This window comes from Oryctolagus cuniculus, chromosome 18 (assembly GCF_051225735.1).
Source record: "Oryctolagus cuniculus isolate XC-2025 breed Fujian yellow rabbit chromosome 18, ASM5122573v1, whole genome shotgun sequence".
Lineage (NCBI taxonomy): Eukaryota > Metazoa > Chordata > Mammalia > Lagomorpha > Leporidae > Oryctolagus > Oryctolagus cuniculus.
In genome coordinates, this window is record NC_142884.1 from 8,845,940 (window position 1) to 8,869,043 (window position 23,104).

Genomic DNA, 23,104 nt, shown 5'->3' on the forward strand with positions numbered 1-23,104 from the left:
CACCTGTGACACAGCCGCCCCTCCTCGGCCGCACTTGCCTGGTCTCCTCCTGGCCTCCGGCCCCTGCCCAGCCCTCGCACCAGGACCTCTCCCGGGCCGCCGTCTTCTTCCAGAGGTCGCAAAATGGCGGCCCGGCGGCCTCACTAGCCCCACCAGCAGATTTTGTTTGGTCCTCCCGTGTTTTTTGGTTTGGGTTGGAGTGCCAGGAGGCGGGGCAAGCACTCGCCAGGTTCGCCACAGTCCCCAGCGCTCCCTCGTGTTGCACCTGCGCATCCCGTCGCCTGCCTGGTCCTGAGGCCCGGCCCGCCTCCCCCGCCCCGGCCCTCCTCCACGCCCCGGTCCAGGCACAGCCCCGGGCGGCCGGGCGGGTCACTCGTGGGCGAGCTCAGCCAGGGAGAAGCAGAGTCCAGGGCCAGAGACGTAATCAAATGGTATCTTTACTGAACGGTGGCCAATGCATGGGACAGAATACAAACACGCAGGGCACTGCAGCCTAGGTGTGCAGTTCAAGATTGAAAAAATACAGATTGAAAAATAGAAAGATTTACTCATTAAAATTGTTTCCTCTTTCATCATTCTCTTGCTCCTTTGACTTGAAGCCGGAAGGCTGGCGCGGCCCGGGCGGTCCCGGAATCCGCCTCGGCCCCGGGGCTCAGGCCTGAGCGCTGGGCGGCAGAAGCGAGGGCCGGAGCCGGCGCCCAGCGGCCCGGTGGCCGAGCGGACGGTGCTCAGCGGGCTCCCCACGTCCGGGCGTCCCCACAGTGGCAAACGTGAGGACACATTCAAGTCGCTGCATGTGACGTCCTTGCAGAGCAGTGGTCACAGGAGCCGGGACCCCGACTGCGCTCCTGGGGTGGGGGCCCGGGTGGCGATGCGCCAGCTCAGGGGACTTCAGCAGCTCCAGGGACACCCGCCGGCGCACGGAGCGGTGTCTGTCGAGGTGTCGGGGCGTCCCCCTGCACGGCGAGAACAGCGCCAGGGCCCGAGTTCTCTGTCCTGGGACCCAGGCATGCTGGTGGCTCCCACAGGTCACCGCCACCACCGCGGCTGTGCTGCAGACCCTGGGCCAGTCCACGGGTACTTGCCATCTTCAAGACACCAAAGTCACTTCCCGGCCAGGGCCCACCTGGGGCGGCGTCTGACCCCCAGGGTCCCACCAACACCAACGCGCTCGGCACCGCGAATAAATAAAGTGGCCTGGGCTGCGCCGTCTTCGGCGAGGGTCGCAGGCCCGGCGGCCTGGCCCGGGGACTCCTACTGGCACTTGAGCCCCTTCTTCAGCTCGTTGAGCAGGGCCTCGCGCGTCTGCTCCGTGTACTGGTCGTAGCTCTTGCTGTGCTTGGACTCGTAATGGCGCTTCAGGTTGTACTCTTTCAACACAGACACGATTTTTTTGCATATTAAACACGTAGGCATGCTCTTCACCTCCACAAAGAAATAGTCTCGCTCCCATTTCTCTCGAAACACGCGGCCCTCGCCTTCTCTCTTTCGCTTTGCCGCTTTTGGTAGAGACATGGGTACAAGAAAGGTTTCACTCTCTGCACGCCACCACAGGGACAGCCGCAGTGCACGCCAGGGCCACGGCGGTGCCGCTGCCTCCCGTGGGGGGCCGAGGGAGCGGTGGGGACTGTGGCGAACCGGGGAGCACATGCCCCCGACAGGGCAGTTCTGCCCGCTGCCGCCAGGCAGAAGCGTGGGCCCGGGGGCCAGAGCTGCTGACCTCACGAGCAGCCGAGACTACAGATCGTGTGTGTGTGTGTGTGTGTGTGTGTGTGTGTGTGAGTGCCCCACTTCTACAACTACCTCAAGAAGTGCCCAGGCATGCTAACACACGGAAGGCCAAACAAAACCCATCTGAGGGGCCCCCGGGCCACCAGATTGCAACCTCTCCCTGGGGCGGGCCCTAGACGCTGCACGCCGAGCGCGGAGCGGGGTCCAGGCGCACCCTGCCGGACACCCGCGCGGCCCCCAGGGCAGGGCAGGACAGGCCGGCCTGCGCCCAGACCCTCACCCTGCCAGGTCCCCCGCCTCGGGCGGCCTCACTGAACAACCTGTCCAAGCCCGGGAAGGCCGCTCCGACAGGCCCAGGCTGCCCTCTCTTCACACGCGCCTGTCCCTACAGCACGGCCTAGGCTCCCACAGGGCGCCTTCTGCCTGCACGCCCCTGCACCAGCTCCTCCACCAGAACCAGCGGCCGTGCCTGGCCCAACCCCGCGAGCCCTGGCCTCCTGCCTGGCCTCCCCGCCCTCCACGGCCCAGGAGTCTTCCTGACACACAGGAGTCGGCCCAGGCCCCCTGGTGCCGCCCCGCCAGCTCCTCCCCTCACGCTCACTCCAGAAGCACCCACCAACTTGCTGCTCAGACAGCCCACGCTCCCGCCCCGGAGCGTCTGCGCGGCTGTCCCTGCACCCCGCCTGACCCCACTGGCTGCTGCGTCCAGCGGCTCGGGCTCCTGCAGTCCTGCAGCGCCCCGCGCCGCGTGCACCGCGCAGTCCGGCCGCTGCCTGCCTGCCTCTGGCTCCCGCGGCAGCAAGGACGGGACAGAGGTCTCCCGGGCCTCCTGCCCGGGGCTGGGGACGTCAGTGACGGGAGCCGGGCGGGTGTTAAAAGGAACTTTATTGGGGGCGGGTTCAGATGAGATCCATGAGGATGTCGTCCTCCATGACGCTGGGCTGCAGGCCCGGCGGGGGGACCGGGCCCCGGGGACCCCCGCTCAGCAGCATCTGACCTGGGGGGCAGTGGGAAGGGACTGCATCTCCCAGTAGGCCCTGGGGCCCTGCAGGGCCCTGCGCCTGCTTCGCCCCTCCTCCTGAGAGCCAAGGCCCTCAGTGTCTGAAGTCGCCTCGCCCCGCCTGGCTGCAGACGCCGTTTCCCACCAGCCTCTGGGTTCCTTCCCCAGCTCTGATCCCAGGACACGTGGGAGCCCGGGGGAGGAACGCCCGCCCCACGAGGTCCCTGTCCTCGGCTGTCCCAGGAGCCCTCGAGCCCAGGAGCCCTCGAGCCCCGGGGCCATGGCCGCCCTTTCCCCTCCTCCCAGGAGCCCGTGGGGCAGTGCTGTGACCCAGGGGCGGCTGGGGCACTCGGTGCAGACCCCTCGCCTTCCTCCAGGCCCCTTACCTGGCAGTGGAGCCCGCGGGGGGAGCTGTGCCGGCCAGGACTGAGTGGGTGGTGGGTGCAGGAGCGGGGGCCCCAGCTGGGGCTGCCCCAGGCCCTGGTGCGGTGGGGGCAGCAGCGTGGGCGCCCCTGGTGGCTGGAGGTGGTGGAGGGAGGCCTGGGGTGGGGGCACCCCCGTCTGGGGCTAGAGGAACACAGAGAGCAGCTCAGAGGCCTCTGGCAGGGACCCCGACCCTCTGCACAGAGGCTGCTTAGAGACCCACTGCTGGGGGGGCTCGCAGAGACCCAGACGCTGGGGAGGCTCAGCCTGGAACCCCTTTGGGTCTGCATCCAGCCATGGCAGAAGTCAGCCTCCCTCCGCCCCAGGTCTTAGAAAGCACTGGAACCCGCGGGGCTGAGTCCGTGGCCCCTCTCCCACCCCGAGTCTTACCGGGGGAGGGTTGAGGAGGAGGCTTCGCAGCTGGGGGTTGGCCCCAGGGTTCTGGGGCCGGAGGATGGGTCCAGGAGGGGCTGGGCCGGGCGCTGCTCCAGGAGGACCCTGGGGGGCCCCCGGGGGGGTCTGGGACGTACCCTGGGGCTGGGGCTGCCCCGCGGTTCCAGAGGCCCCCACAGTGCCCTGAGGCTGGGGCTGCGGTGGGCGGAGCTGGAGCTGGTGGTGAGAGACACACAAGGGTGAGGGAGGCGGGCAGAGCCCCCAGCCCGCGGCCACCAAGACGCTGCGGGACCCACAGGGGCCCTCCGGGGCCCGCCGACCCCCGTCTGTCCTCACCAGATTCTGCGAGGGCCTCGCCTGGTCCTCCAGGATGGGGCCCAGTCCCGGGGGTGCCTGCTGCGCCCCCATCTGCAAGGGGAGAGGGGCGGGTCAGTGCCGGGGCGGGGGTCCTGCACGCCAGCCGGGGCGGGGGGGCGCACCCTGGAGGGTGGAAGTCTCAGAAGTGAGCCTGACGCTCCCACGTGCCCAAGAGGGGCCACCGGGGCTGCCAAAGGGAGACAGGCAGCAGGGAGCTCGGGGGCTGGGGGCGGGCTGCCCTGGGAGAAGAGTGACCGCCCCTGGCACTGGGCACCTGGCAGGGCCCCGGGGGACGGCAGGGAGGGGCAGGGGACGCTCACCCCTCGCTGCTGCTCCAGCTTCTGCTGCTGCACCTGCTTGTGGTTGGTGATGACCTGCCGGATGCCGTTGACGAAGCCGCTCTGGTCGTAGGGGATGAGGCCCATGAAGATCTTCTTCTTGGAGGAGTACAGCAGCATGAGCACGCGCACCTCGCACGGGGCCGTGTGGGGGAAGTGCACGCAGCCCGCCTGGGGGACAGAGGCTCTTCAGGACCAGAGCGCCCTGCTGAGGCAGCAGCCCACCCCTTCCCTTTCTAGAAGGTTCCAGAAGCCACAGGACACAGAAGCAAAGGGTGGTGAGGTCTCCACTGCCCTGCGGTACAGCAGGCCAAGCTGGGGCCCTTAGCGTCGCTCTCTATGGGCGGGTCCTAGTCCCCGCTGCGCTATGCGCCTGGAAAAGCACGGAAGGGGGGCCGAGTGTGGGAGACCGAGTCCTGCTCCTGGCGCGTCTGCCCCGGTCTGGCCGTTGCGGCCATTTTGTGGAGTGAGCCGGCAGATGAAGACCTCTCTCGCTCTCTGCTTCTCCCTCTCTGTAACAGTGACTTTCAAATAAAATACATAAATCTTAAAAACTAAAATAAAAGGCTTGGAGACCAGGGGCTGCTCCAGGCTGCCAACCACCGCACGGGGTGGGGGAGCCAGGGCGAGGCTGGGGTGCCGCCGAGCGCCGAGAGGGGCAGGAGAGAGAGGGGGCCCGACACCGGCGAGGTCCAGCTCTGCAACTCCGAACCTCCACCCCAGGAGACGCCAAGGCCGCGGGCGGGCTCACAGGGTGGGCGCGGGCTCAGACCCCGTCTGCCCGAAGGCACGGGATCAAGGAGAACGGAGGGCAGGAGTCCCACAGCCCTGCGGCCCCGGAACGGCCAGGCGGCAGCGGGCACAAGGTGGCCGTGCAGACAAGCGGCCAGGACAAGGCAGGCGCCTCCCCGGGCCCCGGTGGCTGAGCCCGGGCGGGCGACCCATCTCGCAGGGCTCCTGAGGGGGCCGACCACGGCCACCCCAGCTCACTCCTGCGCCTCGGTGCCCTGCCCTGAGGCAGGCCCTGCGAGCTGACTGCCTGCCCCTGTCCCTTCCCCACTGTGTGCAGCCGCCACTGCTGCCTGGGTAAGCGTCGCATCCCGGCCGCGGGCAGGCTGGGTGATGTTCCTCCCCAGTCTCCCAGGCAACCAGGCTCCGCCCAGGGCAGGCTCCGCCCAGGGCAGGCGAGCCCAGCCGGGGGCACAGGGCTGCCGTCACTCTGCCCTAGCCTGCCTTTGTGGAAGCACACAGGACCCCCGGCATACGGCCTGGGGTACACCTGCAACTTGGACAGCGCCCCAGGAAAGGCCACCCCGGGAGCCCTGTGGGGGCAGCACTTCCTGCAGGCCGGGGAGCACTCACGAAGCCGTTGCCCATGATGCGGTAGAGCCCCTTCAGGGACTCCAGGTCCTTGTTGGTGAAGTGGAACTGCACCATCCTCGAGTTCCGGAACAGCGGGCCCAGCGTGGTCTGCGGGAGACACGGAAGCCCCGTGGGGCACGAGGAAGGCGCGGGGCGGGGCGGGGCGGGGGATAGGGGTCCCGCCTCTCACCAGCAGCTGCTGGGGGATGAGCTGCATGATCAGCTTCTGAGGCCACTGCTCGGTCTTCCTGGGGGGAGGACACAAGTGTCAGGAGAGGCGGGGCCCAGCAGAGCCCCGCCCCTGCCCCGCCACGCCCCCAGCACCTACAGGTTCTCCCCATGATTCACGTAGACCTGGCAGGGCAGGGACCGCGTCAGCTTCGTGTTGGCGTCCACGGAGGCGGGTTTGGGTTTCTCGGGAGGAAGAGTGTGTCAGTGAGTGGGCCCCAGGCCTCGGCCCGGCCCCTGCTGGGCAGCCCCAAAGGTCTGGGTGTGCTGGAGCCCCGGCCCTGCGCCAGGCCTCCCGTCCCACATTCCTCTGGCCTGCCAATGCCTCAAATGCTGGGCCTCCTCCAGGCCCTCCCCACAGTCCATGGCCCCCCAGACACCACCACGCCGGGCCTGTCTGCACCCCACGTCCCTTCCACACTGGGCCTGTCTGCACCCCACGTCCCCGCCACACCGGGCCCATCTACACCCCATGTCCCCACCACGCCAGGCCCGTCTACACCCCATATCCCTGCCACACTGGGCCTTTCTACACCCCACGTCCCCACCACGCCGGGCCCGTCTGCACCCCATGTCCCCGCCACACTGGGCCTGTCTGCACCCCATGTCCCCACCATACCAGGCCCGTCTACACCCCACGTCCTAGAGTTCTGGGATCTTCCCTCGCACTTCTGAACACTCGCTCATCCTGAACCCACAGCCCCAAGCCCCGTGTCCTCAGGCCTCGCCCCTGGACAGCACCCCCGCCCCGGCGGCCACTCACCTCCTGCCACTCGAGGACCCCGCTCCAGGCCAGGAGCTTGTTGGAGACCGACTGCTGCCCGCCGAGGGCCGGGGTCCCCAGCTGGGCCGGGGAGGGGCCGCTCACCCCGCCAGGGGCCACTGTGCCGGCCTGCGGAGGGGAAGCAGGGGAGGGCGCGGGCTCAGACCACCTCCTGCAGGAGGCCGGCCGGTCAGGAAGACCGGGACCAGATTCCTCCTCTCACCCCACGCCCAGGACAGCGCTTGGCCGCTCCTGGGGACAGCACCGCGCCCGGCCCCACTGCATCCGAGGACGCCACGCCCCACGGCGCTGGGCCGGGCAGCCCCAGGCTGCAGAGCAGCTGTGACCGTCGAGCCACAAGCCTCCCGCCCCCCTGGGTGCTTCTAGGAGGGCCAATCACTCGTCCCCTACACTGCATGGCTCCGGCAGCCAGGAGGGAGCGGGATGGGGGCACCAGGCACCTACCATGGACGGTGCCCCGGGCTGGGCAGAGGGCGCCAGGCCCGCGCCAGGGGCCACAGTGGAGACCAGGCTAGGCTGGGAAGCAGGCGGTGGCTTGGGGGCACCAGGGGGTCCTGGAGGGAGTGGGGGCGCAGCGGCCTGGCTGAAGGGGGCACCCACTCCCGAGGCAGCTTGCTGGAGAGGGTTGATGGGCGAGACTGCAGGAGAGAGCGAGGGCGTGGTGGGCGCAGGGCCGCGCTGAGGCCTGCCCGCAGCCCACGTCCATGGCGGCCCCAGGACTCACAGCGGGGGCCCAGGCCAGCCTTCTGGTTCTTGGCGGCCTCCACGGCGTTCTGGGCGGCGACCTGAGCTGCACTCAGGTTCCCAGGGACCTGGGGGCAGAGGGGAGCGGCTGGTGGGGGCTGTGAACGCCATGGGGCGCACCCCCACAGCCCCACGAGGCAGACGCCAGCCTCTTAACACCCCGGGGCAGCGGCCACCACCCCCAGCCCCGATGTCGGAGGACGCCCTCCCTGAGGCCCAGGAGTGACACCCGTACCTGGTACTGCGGCGGCACGGGCGGCAGAGGCTGCTGGGGGGCTGCGAGTGCGGCACCCGAGGACGGAGCAGGAGGCAGCGGGACCGGCTGTTTTGGCTGCAGGGGGCCTGGCGCCGAGCCACCCCCAACTGGGAGCCAACAGGAGGGGTTCAGGATGGAGAGGACCAAATCCAAACCCAGGTCAGAGAGAGGCGGCAGCAGAGAGCCCAGCCCCCACCCCGCGGGCACCGGGCTCACCAGGCAGCACGAGGCCCCGCACCAGCACCATGTGCCTCGGGTCCTGGCTCACGTCGGCCGGCGGCTGCAGCGGCTCCAGCAAGGACGGGGGCGCCGCCTTCTCAAACAGAAGCCGCAGCGCAGGCAGCTTGCGGGGGGACACGACGGAGAAGTGGATTCCCTGCTGTGGGGGGACAGGACGGGAAGTGGGTGCCCTGCTGTGGGGGACAGGACGGGAAGTGGGTGCCCTGCTGTGGGGGACAGGATGGGAAGTGGGTGCCCTGCTGTGGGGGGACAAGATGGGAAGTGGGTGCCCTGCTGTGGGGGGACAGGACGGGAAATGGGTGCCCTGCTGTGGGGGGGGGACAGGACGGGAAGTGGGTGCCCTGCTGTGGGGGACATGATGGGAAGTGGGTGCCCTGCTGTAGGGGGACAAGATGGGAAGTGGGTGCCCTGCTGTGGGGGACACAACGGGAAGTGAGTGCCCTGCTGCGGGGGGACACGATGGGAAGTGGGTGCCCTGCTGCGGGGGGGGGACACAACGGGAAGTGGGGGCCCTGCTGGGGGGGACAGGACGGGAAGTGGGGGCTCTGCTGTGGGGGGGGACACGACGGGAAGTGGGGGTCCTACTGCGGGGGGACAGGAAGTGGGTGCCCTGCTGTGGGGGGACACGACGGGAAGTGGGGGCCCTGCTGTGGGGACAGGATGGGAAGTGGGTGCCCTGCTGTGGGGGGACAGGACGGGAAGTGGGTGCCCTGCTGCAGGGGGGGACAGGATGGGAAGTGGGGGCCCTGCTGGGGGGGGACAGGACGGGAAGTGGGGGCCCTGCTGTGGGGGGGATACGACAGGAAGTGGGTGCCCTGATGTAGGGCAGAGCAGAGCAGAGCAGGGGGGACGCGGGGCCAGCCCCGGGTGCCCACACCTGACAGGCCTTAACCACAGTTCTCACTGGCCGAGGCAGGGACGGCAGACTCGGGGAGCTGCCCAGGGCACTCTGGGTCCTCACCTCCCCAATCTTCTGCACCAGGCTGTCGGTCGTGCAGCCCGAGTACGTGGTGCTCTCCACGGCGGGCAGCAGGTACGGGGGGGAGTTGCAGATCAGCAGGCACACGCGGTGCGTCTGGCCGCTGCAGGTCAAGAAAGGCATGGAGCAGCCACCACGGGGCCTTGAGGAGGCCGCAGACCCCGACCCCAGCTGCCTGCCCCACGCCCCCACCACAGACCACGTGGTCCCGGGCCAGCTGGCACGAGCCCGGCCCAGGCCGCGCGAGGGGCACTCACATCTGCTCCCGCATCTTCTTGAAGTCGTCGAACAGCTGCAGGGCTGTGCTGAGGCCTTCGGCGATGAGGCTGCAGCTCTCACCGCCCCCGCCCATGAACCTGCCGGAGGTCAGGGGTCAGCCAACGTGCCCCTCGCCCCCCCGCCGGCCTGTGTTCCCTGCACTGTCCCCGCAGTGGGCACAGCACCAGGCCAAGGGCGTGGACGGGGCACCTGTGCTGTCCTGATCCTGGGATGACCCTGTCCACACTCCACACCCCTGGCCATCTAGTCCATCTTTAAAGCCAGCCCTGGGCTCACCTCACCTTCCCAGCAGGTAGAGGGACCCCTTTGTCTCCCAGCACCTGGTGGGTTTGAGTGTCTCCCTCTCCCCAAATAAAACAAGCTGAGATCCTGCCCCTAGTACCTCAAAATGTGACCCGACTGTAAATGGGATCTTTAAAAACTTTTTTAAATTTTACTTGAAAAGCACCCCCACAACACACACACAGGCGGTGATACTCCTCCTAACCGTGCGTTCACTCCCCTCCCCAAATGCCTGCAACAGCCAGGGCTGGGCAAAGCCAGAGCCAGCAGCTGGGAGCTGCACGCAGGGCAAACGTGGGTGGCAGGGGTCCAGGCACCCGAGCTCCACCTGCTGCCTCCGGGCGCTGGGCAGCGGACGCTGCGTCCCAGGCAGGGCATCACCCACGGTGCCCCTCGCCCACCTGGAAACACGCGTTCTCCCCAGGTGATCGAGTTAAACAGGTCACCAGGGGACAGCAGGGCAGACCCTGGGGTGTTAGGCAGGAAGTCAGTTATGAGCTTACGTGTGTGTGCCAAAGGCCTCCCGAGAAAACTTCTACGTTCAGCATATGCATCTGCATCTCAAAGTCATCCTGATGGTGTTACAGGGGCAGCCCGGTATTCGCATCTTCACATCCTGCCCTGCCCCCTTCTACCTGATGACCTGCCAGGTGGAGATTCCCCCCGACTTCCGCCTGACAAATCCTCCACAGTCTCCCAGGTGCAGCCCAGTACCTGCATCTCAAACACCCTGCTCCGGATCCCCATTCTCCAGGGGGTCCTGCTCACCCTTCCTCTGAACCCAGGATGGCGCCAGCTGGGCTTCCTCCTGTCTGATACCTTCAGGGGAAAACTCAGATAGGAGCTTCTTAATATTTACAGCCATAAAATCCTTTGATTCAGGAGGAGATGTGTGAAGACAGAGACCCATCTCCTTAACCCTCCCCCCCCCCCCGCCCCCAGCCTCAACCGGACTGCGCGCTCAGCCCTCTGCCTCTCTGCTGAGCCGCCCGCCTGGTCTGGTCAGGTGTACTCTCTCCACTCAACCATGTAACATCCCCCCCCCCCCCCCCCCAGTCCGAGCGACTGCACTCTTTCCCAGGTCCTGTCTGGAGAGGTGCCCATCCATCCTCACGGATGTCCCTTCCCTAATAAACTTTACTATTTTACCTCCCACTGCTCTCTGTCTCACGCCTGAATTCTTTCTTGCGCGAAGACAAGAACCCTGCAATTTCTCCGGTAACAGGGGAAGACGGCGCCAGCCGAGGGAGCTGTGTGATGACGGGGGCGACACAAGCCAGGGGCATCTGGGACGACCAGAAGCCGGGAAAGGAAACCAAGCCTCGCCCATTGGCCCCCAGAGAGAGGCCTGGCCGGCGCCTGGAACCCAGACTTGCGGCCTTCCAACCTGCAGCCGATCTGTGTCTGCTCAGGCACTCAGCACTCCGCGGGTGCGGCCCAGGGAAAACACCCAGGCACAGGCACAGGCACGCTCGCACTCGGCCGCTCCTGTGGGGAGGGGGCAGGGCCTGCTGCAGGGCTGTGGGTGACCCTGTGCCTGGCCCACGCAAGTTAGCCTCACTGCGGGCAGGCAGCAGCAGCCCCAGGCCCGTTCCCCCACCCCAGCCTCCTGCGGAAGAGCCCGGAACTGCCCATCAGGTAAACAGCCCCCGGGCGCGGCCCAGGCCCATCAGGAAGGCTGCAGGACCTTCAAGCTGGTTGAGAAGCAGAGCGCGCCAACGGCGGCCTTACCCTCTAGCGCTGGTGTTGCCCTGAATTAGCCACGCCCCCCGCCTGCCCTTTTCTATCTCATGCTTGATCGTCAATAAGCAGACTTGTTCACCAAAACCGGTCTCTGGCGCTTCTTGCAGAACGCCGTCAACCCACCATCCCGGCAGTGTGGACCTTGCAGGACGAGCCCACACACGGGCGGGTCCAAGCCCTCTCACCACCAGCCTGTGCACCTGGGGGCCTTGGAAAACGTGTCTTCAACAAACGGATGGCCACATCCATTAGGGCGGGAGCAGACCCAAGCCCCCGCCGGGCACCTGCACCCCCTGGGCCTGGTCCACCATCACTGGCCTCTCTGGACATGCTCCAAGGGGCAGTCCACGGTCACCTGGACCGAGACGAGACGAGACGGCGGCTGCCAGGGCACCGTGAACTGCCAAAACGCCCGAGGTCAACACCGCTCCTTGTTTGGAACAAAGAGCCCGCTGGCCCGAGACCTGCTCACCCGCGGCCCACGAGTGCTCTCCCAGCCTCCGTCCACTCCCTGGAAAAGCCTGGTGAACCCCTCAGCTCCCTCTCCCTCTTATAAAGCCCTCACTCTCCTGTGTATTTCTTCTCTCACTGAATAAATGCTAAAACCATTAAAAAAAAAAGTCCGAGGGCCACAGTGAAAGGCTAAACTTTGAAATCCTAAAACTTGCTCTTTCTTCTGAATGAACACAAACAGAACTCAGAGAGAAAAACAAACATTCTGTCAGAGATGAGCAACGCTTCTACTGGGGAACAGAAACAAACACTGCCGGTCACAGGACACAGCTTCCCCACGGAGCTGGCACCGGCACCTGCGACACCGGCATCGCATACGGGGCCCGGCTGCTCCGCTGCCCATCCAGCTCCCTGCTGGCGCGCCTGGGGCAGCAGCAGGCGACGACCTGAGTGCTTGGGCCCTGCACCCACGTGGGAGACCCGGACGGAGCTCCTGCCGCCTGGCTTGTGGTCATTTGGGGAGGAAGAGGCAGATGAATGATCCCTGTCCCTCTCTCTCTGCCTTTTAAATAAATAAATCTTTTTTAAAAAATTGAAAAAAACAAAAATAAAAGGGTCTTGGACAACGTAGGCATCACACCCTCAAGTCTCCCCCCCCAACCCGCAAGGGTCAAAGGCCACAGGAGGGAGCACGCACAGCGCACAGCCGGCAGCCCACGAGGGCTCCCCTCGCCAGCCCCTCGCCCCAGCCCACATCCGCGCCAGGACGAGGGCCTTGCGTCCTGTGCCCACGGACGTTGACTGAACACGGGGTCACGACGCGGGAGAGAAGATGCGGGGGTCTCCCGTCCCCCTGCTGCGGAGAAGCCCAACCCCTGTAGGACGGAGCGCAACGTGAGAACCAGTCTGTCCAGGCAAGGGCTGCACGCCCGGCCCTGAGCGCCTGCCAGCCGGGGAGGAGAGAAGACTCCTCCAGGCGGCACAGAGCCTGCTTGCCTGGGGCTGCCGTGTCTCTCCCTGGCCAAGGTCACGGGCACAGACTCCGAGGGTGACACAGGCCTGATGAACACGGCAGACTCCAGTGCTCACTGGCCGACTGGCAGGGAACACAGGCTCCAGGGCCGGGTGTCCTGAGTGACAGGGAGGGGGGTGGGACCAAGGGTTCAGAAAGCAGCTCCTCCGGTGCCCCAGGCTCCAGCAGGAGGTCTGAAGGGGCCGACCCGACCCGACGTTTAAACCCCCGGAGAGCGGAGGATCAGCTCTCACCCACGGGTTTATTCAGCCGAGCTCTCTCGAGGCCCCGGGCGCTCCCTCCTGGAGGTGTGGGCCATGATGGCCTCACACAGAGACGCGGCTTGTGTGGATGTGATCTGGGCATGCACTCAACACCCTTGCTCAGGCTTCCCAGGGACCAGGCCCTGCTCGGACACGAGGCGTGGCCTCAGGCTCCAGGAGCCCCCGAGAACAGGGGTCTGCCCACGAGAGGCCCCAGCAGTTCCGAGGCAGACATCAAGGGGGAAGCCACCGGGCTCCAGCGAGCAGAGAGCGGGGCCACCAGCGGGCGGCCCGGCCGACAGAGCCAGAGTGCAGAGTGCCAACAGGCCTGCTTAGGCAGGGACGCGGGCATTTGGGGAGTGAACCAGCAGATACTCTCTCCCATTCTTTCAAATAAATAAATAAATAAAACCTTTAAAAATGTGCCTCAGTACAAGAACACTCTTGAAATCTGTGCAGTTTTCCACAATGTGCATTTCCACGAAGTTTTTTGCGTGGATTTCAGAACTGCTTTGCCTCAAAGTAAGAACCTTCTAATTCCACCCCCCCCCCCCGCGGCCTTTCTGAAGTGTCCTTGGACCTGACAGGCACCATTTTAAATCCGCATCAACTCACTCAGTTTTCAAAAGGGCCCCTCCCCCACCGCACCTCCCGGCCGCGGCAGCGCGGGCACCGGTCCGGCCCGTCGAGCAGCCCGCGCAGAGGCCTCGTGGCTGCCGGCCAGCAAGGACTGCGGCCCGCCAGGAGCACCTCCCCGGGCCGACACCCCGACCGCGCCTCCTCTGAGACCCGAGCTGCCTCGCCCGCTGCTGCTGCCCAAATGCGGGAGCCCAGAACCTGCCGAGAATCAGGTTTGCGGTGTTAGGTTTGGAGCTGGCCTGTTACGCAACCAGGGATAACACAACAAAAACCTCACACAGGAAACAGGCGTGTGGCTCAGAGGTTCAAGATTCCGGATAAGGGGGCTGGGCCTCCGCCTGCGGCACCGGCATCCCACAGGGACACCGGCTCATGTCCCGGGGCCCCTCTTCCGACCCAGCTCTCTGCCGTGGCCTGGGAAAGAGGCGGAAGATGGCCCAGGTGCTTGGGCCCTGCACCTGCGTGGGAGACCCGGCTCCGGATCGGCGCAGCTCCGGCCGCTGAGGCCATGTGGGGAGTGAACCAGCGGATGGACGACCCCTCTGTCTGTCCCTCTCTCTGGAACTCTGCTTCTCAAGTAATTAATAATTCCCGCTGAGACACGCAGACCGCACATCCCAGGGCCCGGCTTCCACGCTTGGCTCTGGCTGCCGACTCGGGCACACCCTAGCAGGCCGGGTGTGTGTGTGTGTGTGTGTGTGTGTGTGCGGGGTCCCTGCCCCGGGCCCAGCCACGGCAGGCAGCTGCGCAGGGACCCAGCGGACCGCAGCCTACCAGCTCCGTCTCCAGCACGGGTCACTAAACCAAAAGGCGCCCAGGCACCAGCAGCCCAGGCTGGGGCGGCACCCCGCCCCGCACCCCCCACGGGAGAGGCCAGGGCCGGAGCGCGCCGCGGAAGGGGTGCGGGCGCGCAGCCAGGCTCCCCGCGCCGGACGTCGTCCCCCTCCGCATCGGGGGGTACCCAGGGGACCCCCGCCCCGGCGCCGCCCGCCCCCGGGGACCCCCGCCCCGCCCGAGCTCACTTAATGCCGTCCAGCCAGCTGACGAACTCGTAGGCGCTGCTGGTGGGCGCGTGGCACTGCACGTACGACTCGGGGGCGCAGTCCACGGTGTTGAACACCACGAGGCTGTACTGGGTCCCCCCATACTGGCGGCCGGGAGACAGACAGAGGGCGGCCGTCAGCCTCCGCCGGGGCCGCGCGGCCCGCCCCCCGCCCGCCATTCCCGCCACTCACGTCTCCGCCGAAGTCCGTCTCGGCGGGCGGCCCACCGTTGAAGTACCTGCGGGGGTCGGAGGCGAGAGGCCGGGTCAGGCCGGAGGGGAACAGGCGCCGCGGGGCGGGGCGGGGCGGGCCGCGGGGGCGCACTCACTCGATGGCCGGCAGCAGGTAGTGCTTGCGGAGCGCCTCGAAGTAGGGCCCCAGGTTGGCCGTGCCCTCGATGACGAACACCACGTCGGCCACCAGGCCCCCGGCTCGGGCCGGGCCCTCCGACCCGGGGACCATGCCCCGCGCGGAACAGGGCGCCGCCGCCGCCGCCACCGCGGGACGAGCGGAAGTGCGCCTGCGCTGCGCGCGCACCCGCGCCGGGCGGCCTGGCGCCGCGGCGGGCGCGCCCGTGGCCATGTTTGTGCGGGGCACGCGGGGCTGCCGCGCTTCCTTTTCATCTTTCTTCACGCCCACTGCGTGGAGGGCTCAGAAGGGGCATCGCGAGCCCCTTCGGAGGCCTGACGGCGACAACGGAACTCCCTTCAGGACTCCCGAGAGCCGAATAAGTGGAAAGCGGCCCGGCCGGCCGCCATTTTTGAGCGGGGCGCTTGTTGACGACGCCGGTCTCGGGGGGGAGGGGCGGGAGGCCCGGTTGCTATGCAACGCGCACGCCGGCCTTGTTTTCCACCGCGGAGATTCAGTTTCCTTACGGGCGCGCGGGGGGAGGGGCGTGTGAGGGAGCCAATCACGTCGTCCCAAGCGCGGTTACCTGGCAACGCCGCGAGGTGGCCGTGAACTTGGAAGCGGGCGCCGCGGCTTTGCCTCGGAAAGGAAGCCGGGCGGCGGCCGGAGTGGGGGTTTCTAGGCAACGCGTGCGCGCGCGGCGTGCTGGGAGCTGGCGTCCCGGGACGGTGGATTGACACGGTCCGCGCGACAGAAGGGAACGCCGCGGCCGTGCGGGCGGGAAGCGCTTTTCACCTGTGTCGGCGGACGGTCACCACACACGTCGGCCTTAGCCGTCACAATTCAGAAACATTGGAATATTTCCTTTATTTATGTTTTTGGAAATAATGCATTTTTAAAAGTAGGAGCCTGAGCAGACCGCCCCGTGTCCCCCTGAAACGGCCCGTCCGCGGCTGCGAGCTGCCGGCCCCGCTAACGGAGTGTCCCGGCGCCGCCCGCGCTGCCCGGCGGAGTGACCGCGCCGCCATTGCTGGCCGGAGAGCGCGGACCGCTGCGTCCCTCCCGCCTCGCCCGTCCTCCTTCGCTTTGCGGAAGTCTTATTTTTCAGATTTATTTATCTGAGAGGCCGAGCGAGCGAGAGCGCCTGTCCCGTCCGCTGGTCACTCCCCAGAGGGCCGCAGCGGCCACCCAAGCCGGGAGCCCGGACCTCACGGCTCTTACATTTCTTTTAACCTAGAGCCGCTGCCTTCCGCTTCAGGCCATGCGATCCGATATTTTACAGAATCTGCCGTGCAGGGGCCGGCGCACTGCTGTAGCGGGGAAGCATCCGACAGGCCGCCGGTTCGAGTCCCGGCTGCTCCTCTTCCGCTCCGGCTCCCTGCCGCGGCCTGGGAGAGCACAGAAGACGGCCCAGGTGCTTGGGCCCTGCACCCGCGTGGGACACCCACGTGGGCCCCGGCTCCGGGCAGCCACGCGCAGGGAGCCCTGCGGGGAGGATCCGGATCTCCGCCGCCATCACTCTGCCTTTCAAACCTTTTTTTTTTTTCATTAAAAAAGGATCTTACTTGACTGTAACTCTGCCAAAATAAATACGTATATAGTAACATTTCAATGGCAATCACTAAAATTAAAAGAGAAATAAGTGTATAAATTTGAAATCAGAATAAGAATGGATTGAGAAAAAAATATTTAATCCAGAAAAAAGAGATAAAAAGCACTTTAGAATCGGAACAGAGGAGTCATAATAAAGGAAGGCAAGGAAAATTCACTGAAGACAGGGCGAAATTGATAGTCTATTTTTCAAATTATTCTTTGCATGTTTATTTTTTTGACAGGCAGAGTTAGAGAGACAGAGAGAAAGGTCTTCCTTTGCTGTTGGTTCACCCTCCAATGCCCGCCGCGGCCGGCGCACCGCGCTGATCCGATGGCAGGAGCCAGGTGCTTCTCCTGGTCTCCCATGGGGTGCAGGGCCCAAGCACTTGGGCCATCCTCCACTGCACTCCCTGGCCACAGCAGAGAGCTGGCCTGGAAGAGGGGCAACCGGGACAGAATCCGGCGCCCCGACCGGGACTAGAACCCGGTGTGCCGGCGCCGCAGGCGGAGGATTAGCCTAGTGAGCCGCGGCCGGCCAGCATGTTTCTTCCTCGGAAGTCTGGGACCTGATGGAACTCCCGGCCCCGGCTGCTCCTGTCCAGTGCTGGCCGCGGCAGGCACTGGGGGAGTGGCTCAGTGCATGGACGATGCCCCCCCACCGCCTTTCAAATATAAATAAATCTGAAAAAAAAGAAAAAACCCACATGGGAATGAACCTAATAGGTCAGTACAGGATTGCTCAAATGTCGCGGCCATAAATAACTGTAAGAAGACGTTTAAAAGTGGGATTTTATAAGTCTTGGTGGAGAAAGGGAACGTGAGGACGCTAGTGCGCGATGGCCTGTGAAGGCACGCCCGCTACCGCTCTCAGGGAGAGCAGCGGGAGAGGTGTCTTCACCAGCCCGCTGGGTGTAAACTCATCAAAAACAGTGTGTTTCAAATTCTGCACAAGAAAGGATCTATTTTTCCCTCTTTCTACTAACAACAACAACCCTCCCACGTGGCAGTTACTAGGCAACGCTCGGTGGGCCCAGCCTCCCTCGGAGGTGGGAGGGTGTTTTCCTCAATTTCGCCCTAAGAGGCTGCTCGGACTCCACACGCGTCCATCTTTGAGCAGGACACAGCTGTACAGCTTCGGCAGGCGTGGTTGCTAGGCGACCGCGCGGCGCTGTCGCCATCTTTGAGTGGGGCACGGTGTTGCCTATTATGAAAATCTGGACGGAACGTGGTTGCTAGGCAACGGCTTGGGGACGTCGCCATCTTTGATGGGGCATAGCTTTTTTTTTTTTTTCCAAGTTAGAGAACTTAATTCATAATAGCCTGCAGGATGGTTGCTGGGCAATGCCTTGGCACTGCAACCATTTGAAGCCAGCCTCTCTGTTGCCCTCGTTAAATAAATGAAGTCAAACCTCTTCGGGAAGAGACTACAAAGTTTTGCAGAAACAGCCGCCATCTTTATTAGGGGCATTGTGACTTCCGGCTGGGGCGGAAGAGAACCTGACGGGGTTGGCCGAGGGCTCCGGGATGAATAGGGATTGAGGTTCTGAGTTGCGTTGGAGGCGGCCGGAATTTAGTCCTTCTCCCATCGGCTTCCCCTTTCGCCCTCTGGCGTCTCGAGACTGCAGGCCGACTTAGTCTAGTTACCGGCCGGCTCAGAGCAGCTCTGGCCGCCCCACGGAGGGCTGCAGGGCCCGGGCCGGGGTCCGCAGGGGCTGTTCCCCATGGGCGAGGAGGGCACTGGGGGCGCCCTGCATCTGCTGTGCCTCGCGGCCAACAGCGGGGTCCCGCTGTTCTGTCGGAGCAGCCGCGGCGGCGCCCCCGCCCGCCAGCAGGTGGGGCCTCGGGACCTCGCGGGAGCTGGGCTGAGGAGGCTCCGGGGGCGTTTAAGGTCCCGCTCAGCCTGGTTCCCCAAAAAGGATATGAAAGGAGGAGGGGGCGAGGCTGGGACACTGGGGCTTCACAGTGAGGAGACAGGGCGGGGTGTCCCTAACGCCCCCACCCGTCCTCAGCTCCCGTTCTCTGTCATCGGCTCCCTCAATGGAGTGCACATGTTCGGGCAGAACCTGGAGGTGCAGCTGAGCTCTGCAAGGACTGAGGACACGACCGTGGTGTGGAGAAGCTTCCATGACAGGTCTCCAGGCGGGCGCAGGGGACAGGGCCCGGGTGACAGCCCTGGGGGACAGGGCCCGGGTGACGTACCTGGGGGCCCTCCAGGCGGGCGCAGGGGACAGGGCCCGGGTGATGGCCCTGGGGGACAGGGCCCGGGGTACGGCCCTGGGGGCCCTCCAGGCGGGACGCAGCGGGACAGAGCCTGGGGGACGGCCCCTGGGGGCCCTCCAGGCGGGACGCAGCGGGACAGGGCCCGGGTGACCGCCCCTGGGGGCCTTCCACACGGGACTTGCAGCCAGGGTCTGGGTGACGGCCCCTGGGGGCCCTCCAGGTGGGGCCTTGCTGCTGAGACGGGGCCTGGGTGATGGCCCTGGGGGCCCTCCAGGCGGGACACAGCGGGACAGGGCCCGGGTGACGGCCCCTGGGGGACAGGGCCCGGGTGACCGCCCCTGGGGGCCTTCCACGCGGGACTTGCAGCCAGGGCCCGGGTGACCGCCCCTGGGGGCCTTCCACGCGGGACTTGCAGCCAGGGCCTGGGGGCGCCCCTGGGGGCCTGCGGCTCTTGCAGGCGAGCTGTTTGGCTGTGGGGACGCGCAAGCCCGTTGCCCCGCCCCGCCCGAGGGCAGGCCGGGCTGAGGGCGGAGGCAGCCGCCGCCCCGGGACGCGCGTCCATCTTCTCCCGCGCCCTCCGCAGCATCACTCTCATCGCGCTGTGCTCTGAGGACGGCGCCTCGGAGCTGCGGCTGGAGCGACTGCTCCACGTGGTGTTCGGGGCCATGGTGAGTCTCGCCAAGCCCCGCCCCCTCGTGCGTGGCTCCTCCCCCAGCCCTCCTCGGACACGCGTGGCTCCTCCAGGTGCTCCTGGTGGGGCTGGAAGAACTGACCAGCGTCCGCAACGTGGAGAGGCTCAAGAAGGAGCTGAGGGTGAGGGGCGCGGGGGCGCCTGTTCCTGAGGGGCTGTGGCACATCTCGGGGCCACCTGGGTCTCAGCCACCCCCCCCCCCCCCGCCAGGCCAGCTACTGCCTCATCGACAGCTTCCTGGGGCACTCGGAGCTCATCGGGGACCTGACCCAGTGTGTGGACTGCGTGGTCCCCCCGGAGGGCGCCCTCCTGCAGGTACGGAGGGGCTCGGGCTCGTCCCGGTGGGTCTGGCCCGGCCCCCTTCCCCCTGGGCCCCGTCCCCACCTGCTTCTACCTCTCGCCCTCACCTGGCCCCAGAAAAGCCTGTCTACACCCAGAGCTTGTCCTGCCGGCCGCTCAGCCCCAGGCCACACCGCAGCCCGGCCGCGCGCTCTCCCTCCCACCTGGCGAGGCCACACTGCGGCTCCGGGCAGGTGGGCCGACCCCTCAGCCTCAGTCCACGGCGCGCGCCGCGAGTCCCCGGAGCCCCCTGCCCACGAGTGCCCACGCCCTCCCCCAGGAAGCCCTGTCCGGCTTCGCCGAGGCCGCGGGCACGGCCTTCGCCTGTCTGCTGACGTCCGGCCGGGTGGTGGCGGCGACAGAGGGCTGGTGGCGGCTGGGGACGCCCGAGGCCGTGCTGCTGCCCTGGATGGTGGCGTCCCTGGCGCCGCAGGCCGCGCGAGACTACCCGGTGTACCTGCCCCACGGGAGTCCCACGGTGAGCGGGCGGGTGGGCGCCGGCGGGGCGGGGGGGGGGGCGGGGCGGGGGGCGGCGGCGGGGGCTGCCACGCTGGGCTCTGCTTCAGGTCCCGCACCGGCTCCTGACGCTGACGCTGCTGCCCGGCTTGGAGCTGTGTCTGCTCTGCGGGCCGCGCCCGGCGCTGGGCCAGCTGGACCCACAGGTGACCCCCTGCCCCACCCCGCGCGCGCCGGCCCCGCCCCCAGCTCCCCCTCCCCTCCCGGCCCCGCCCCCGCGCGCCCCTCTGACCGCGCCCCCTGCAGCTCCTGGACCGCTGGTGGCAGCCTCTGCTGGACCCGCTGCGCGCCTGCCTGCCCCTGGGCCGCCGGGCGCTGCCCGCCGGCTTCCCGCTGCACACGGACGTCCTCGGGTAGGGCGCGGCGCGGCGCGGCGGCGGGCGGGGCCCGCATCCCCGTCCCTGGCGTGACGCCCCCTCCCCACAGGCTGCTGCTGCTCCACCTGGACCTGAAGCGCTGCCTCTTCACCGTGGAGCCCTTGGCGGATGAAGGTGGCCAAGGGGAGGGGCGGGGGCGGGAGGAGGGGTAGGGGGCGGGGCGGGGCGGGGCGGGGCGGGGCGGGGCGGGCCCTCCCTCCCTCACCCTGCCGTCCCTCCCCCCAGACCCTCCCCCGGAGCAGCGCCGGCGCCTCCTCCGCAACTTCTACGCCCTGGTCACAGCCACGCACTTCCCGCCAGGTCAGTGCCGGGCAGGGCTGGCCCTGCAGGGGAGCAGGACACAGGGAGGTCCGTGCCGTCTCCCGGCGGCCCTGGGTCGCCCCAGCACAGCCTCCTGCGTGAGGCTCAGCTACCGGCACGGCCTGGGCAGGGGTGGGGTGGGCGTGGAGCGCGGCTTCGGGTTAGGAAGGACAAACTGACTAGAGCCCACTGGCCTGAGACCCGGGAGGCCGCCTTGGGCAGCGGGGCGGGTGGGGAGGCAGTGGGCGGGGCCCTGCCCGGGGGCGGGGCTCCCGGCCCGGTGTCCAGCACCAGCGGGCATCACTAGGCGGCCTGAGGCGGGCAGGGCCCCCGCTGGGCAGGGGCGGGCGCTGCGGAGGGGCCGCCCAGGGCTTCCCTGCGCTCACCGGCACCCGAGGCCCTGCAGAGCCGGGGCCGCAGCTCCCGCCCGTCCAGCCCCTCAGCCGCCCCCGTCCCCTCCCCAGAGCCAGGGTCAGTGGAGAAGGCGGAGGACCGCGCCCACCACGCCCAGCTGCCCAGAGCCTGCTACCTGGTGTTGGGGCCCGAGCAGCCCGGCCAGGGCTGGCGCCTGGTGGCTCTGCAGCTGGGGCCGCGGCGGCTGCTGCTGCTGCTGTCCCCGCAGAGCCCCACCCACGGGCTGCGGAGCCTGGCCACCCACACCCTGCACGCCCTCACCCCGCTCCTGTAGTCTCTCTGTTTATTCGCTCACAATAATACACAGCCCCTGGCCGGGGAGGGGCGGGAGGGGCTACAACAGGAGGGTGGGAGGGGAGGAGGCACCCGCTTCCCTGGCCTCTCTCCCCTCTGTGCTTGGGGGCGACGGGAGGGAGGGGGCTCCCCCTCGCCCCCCAGAATGTAAACAGCAGCAGATGAACAAAAATAAAAGTACGAGAGGCCGGAGGCCGGGCCAGGCGTCTCCCCGCCCCGGGGTCTCCCCGTCACCAGTGCAGGGCCGCGCTGCCCCGTCCACCAGGGCCGTCTCAGTCCTAGGCCTCCGGGCGCCGCCGGGCTCAGAACTGCTGGGCCAGCAGCTCGCACAGGTGGCGGGAGACGGGCTCCTTGCTGGTGCGCAGGGTCAGGCGGTACATCTGGGGGGGGACCGAGGAGCACTCAGGGGGCGGGGCAGGCCGCAGCGTGAAGGGGCGGGACGGAGACCCGGGGCAGGGGGAGATGACCAGGGGAGGGAGGCGGTGGGGGCACCGGCCAGAGCAGCCGGCCAGGGCCAAGGCGTTGGCGGAAGCGACTGAAGGCACAGGGCGAGGTGGGAGGGGAGGCCCCGGGAACAGACACGCCCCCCAATGCTCACCTGAGCCTGCGCGTTGGGCTCCAACCGGAGCAGACAGCCCACCTGCAGGGCCTTAGTCTGGATGATTCCGGCGCCCACGAAGTTCTCGGGGTTGGGGTCCACATTGTCCAGGAGGGCAGAGCCGAACCCCAGAAGCTGGGCGGGCGGGGAGCAGCCGTGAGAGAGCGAGGGGGTGTCCCACTCCCAGAAACCCTGGGCCAGAGCCGGCCCCACTCCCGGAGGGAAACAGGCCCAGAGCAGTGGTGGGGCCGCGCCCCCACGCGCCCCCTCACCTTGGCCTTGGTAACTTCCGCATCCATGGGGTGGTTGGCTTTGAAGATCTTCTGAGCCTCCTGTAAGGGCCTGGGGGTGTGCAAGGCGGCCGTCAGGGGCCTGTGCGCAGGGCCCCACCACCGCGCGGGGCTCCGCCCCCAACTCACAGGCTCAGCTGCTTCCAGCGCTGGAAGAAGTCCTGGGCCGCCATCTCTGTGGGCTGGAAGAACTTGTTGATGGTCACCGGGAGCTTCAAGGTGAGGGACTGGGGGGCGCCCCCATAGCTAGCGAGGGAGGAAGGCCGACTCCATGAGGCCCTGCCCCTTGTCCCAGAAGCCCGCCCGGGAGGCTCCACCCCAACTCACCGGAAACGCACGGACAGCAAGGGGGGCGTCAGGAAGTCCCGCAGACACTCGATGTTGAGCACCTGCTGCACCTGCGCCCCACCGTCCACCTGCGCTGCCACGCGCTTGGTCTGAACGGCCAGCTGTGGCCGCCGGGGTCAAGGAAGCCAGGGACAGAGGCCGGCTCCGGGCCTTTGAGGGGCCCCTCCGCGCAATCCCAGACCCTCCCTCGGAAGCACAGCTCCGCAGTCCTCCACTAGAGACCTCGG

At 67.2% G+C, this 23,104-nt stretch overlaps 3 protein-coding genes across 7 annotated transcripts in view; 1 reads left to right on the forward strand and 2 right to left on the reverse strand.

The window, feature by feature from the left end:
• Window positions 1–421: 421 nt before the first annotated feature.
• Window positions 422–17,168, reverse strand: MED25 (mediator complex subunit 25). Of its 2 annotated transcripts, none has more exons than XM_070063021.2 (18): window positions 14,878–17,168; window positions 14,742–14,787; window positions 14,529–14,653; window positions 9,093–9,191; window positions 8,818–8,938; window positions 7,833–7,995; window positions 7,596–7,723; window positions 7,341–7,428; window positions 7,061–7,254; window positions 6,596–6,724; window positions 5,933–6,018; window positions 5,795–5,852; window positions 5,605–5,712; window positions 4,225–4,413; window positions 3,884–3,955; window positions 3,545–3,763; window positions 3,118–3,298; window positions 422–1,499 (listed from the first exon to the last, which is right to left on the reverse strand). In XM_070063021.2, the coding sequence occupies exons 1-18, from the start codon at window positions 15,129–15,131 to the stop codon at window positions 1,255–1,257; spliced, it is 2,505 nt and encodes an 834-aa protein (XP_069919122.2). In that variant the 5' UTR covers window positions 15,132–17,168; the 3' UTR covers window positions 422–1,254. The 2 variants fall into 2 exon arrangements, with proteins under 2 accessions (XP_069919122.2, XP_051697619.2); XM_051841659.3 differs by lacking the exon at window positions 422–1,499 and adding an exon at window positions 2,599–2,728.
• Window positions 17,169–17,969: 801 nt separating this feature from the next.
• Window positions 17,970–21,833, forward strand: FUZ (fuzzy planar cell polarity protein). Of its 3 annotated transcripts, XM_070063043.2 has the most exons (11): window positions 17,970–18,322; window positions 18,500–18,621; window positions 19,294–19,378; window positions 19,455–19,523; window positions 19,612–19,716; window positions 20,021–20,218; window positions 20,307–20,402; window positions 20,503–20,609; window positions 20,683–20,747; window positions 20,859–20,933; window positions 21,398–21,833. In XM_070063043.2, the coding sequence occupies exons 1-11, from the start codon at window positions 18,212–18,214 to the stop codon at window positions 21,619–21,621; spliced, it is 1,257 nt and encodes a 418-aa protein (XP_069919144.1). In that variant the 5' UTR covers window positions 17,970–18,211; the 3' UTR covers window positions 21,622–21,833. The 3 variants fall into 3 exon arrangements, 2 of the variants coding, with proteins under 2 accessions (XP_069919144.1, XP_069919145.1); XR_016224601.1 differs by lacking the exon at window positions 20,503–20,609; XM_070063044.2 differs by lacking the exon at window positions 19,455–19,523 and having other exon boundaries at window positions 17,993–18,322.
• AP2A1 (adaptor related protein complex 2 subunit alpha 1) overlaps window positions 21,617–23,104 on the reverse strand; it is a 30,560-nt gene continuing 29,072 nt past the window's right edge. For both annotated transcript variants that reach the window (XM_070063019.2, XM_070063020.1), the window contains 5 exons: window positions 22,857–22,979; window positions 22,659–22,775; window positions 22,512–22,581; window positions 22,240–22,374; window positions 21,617–22,021 (listed from right to left, as the gene is read on the reverse strand). In XM_070063019.2, the coding sequence (XP_069919120.1) occupies window positions 21,944–22,021; window positions 22,240–22,374; window positions 22,512–22,581; window positions 22,659–22,775; window positions 22,857–22,979 (523 nt within the window). In that variant the 3' untranslated portion in view covers window positions 21,617–21,943. The remainder of the gene's footprint in view (window positions 22,022–22,239; window positions 22,375–22,511; window positions 22,582–22,658; window positions 22,776–22,856; window positions 22,980–23,104) is intronic.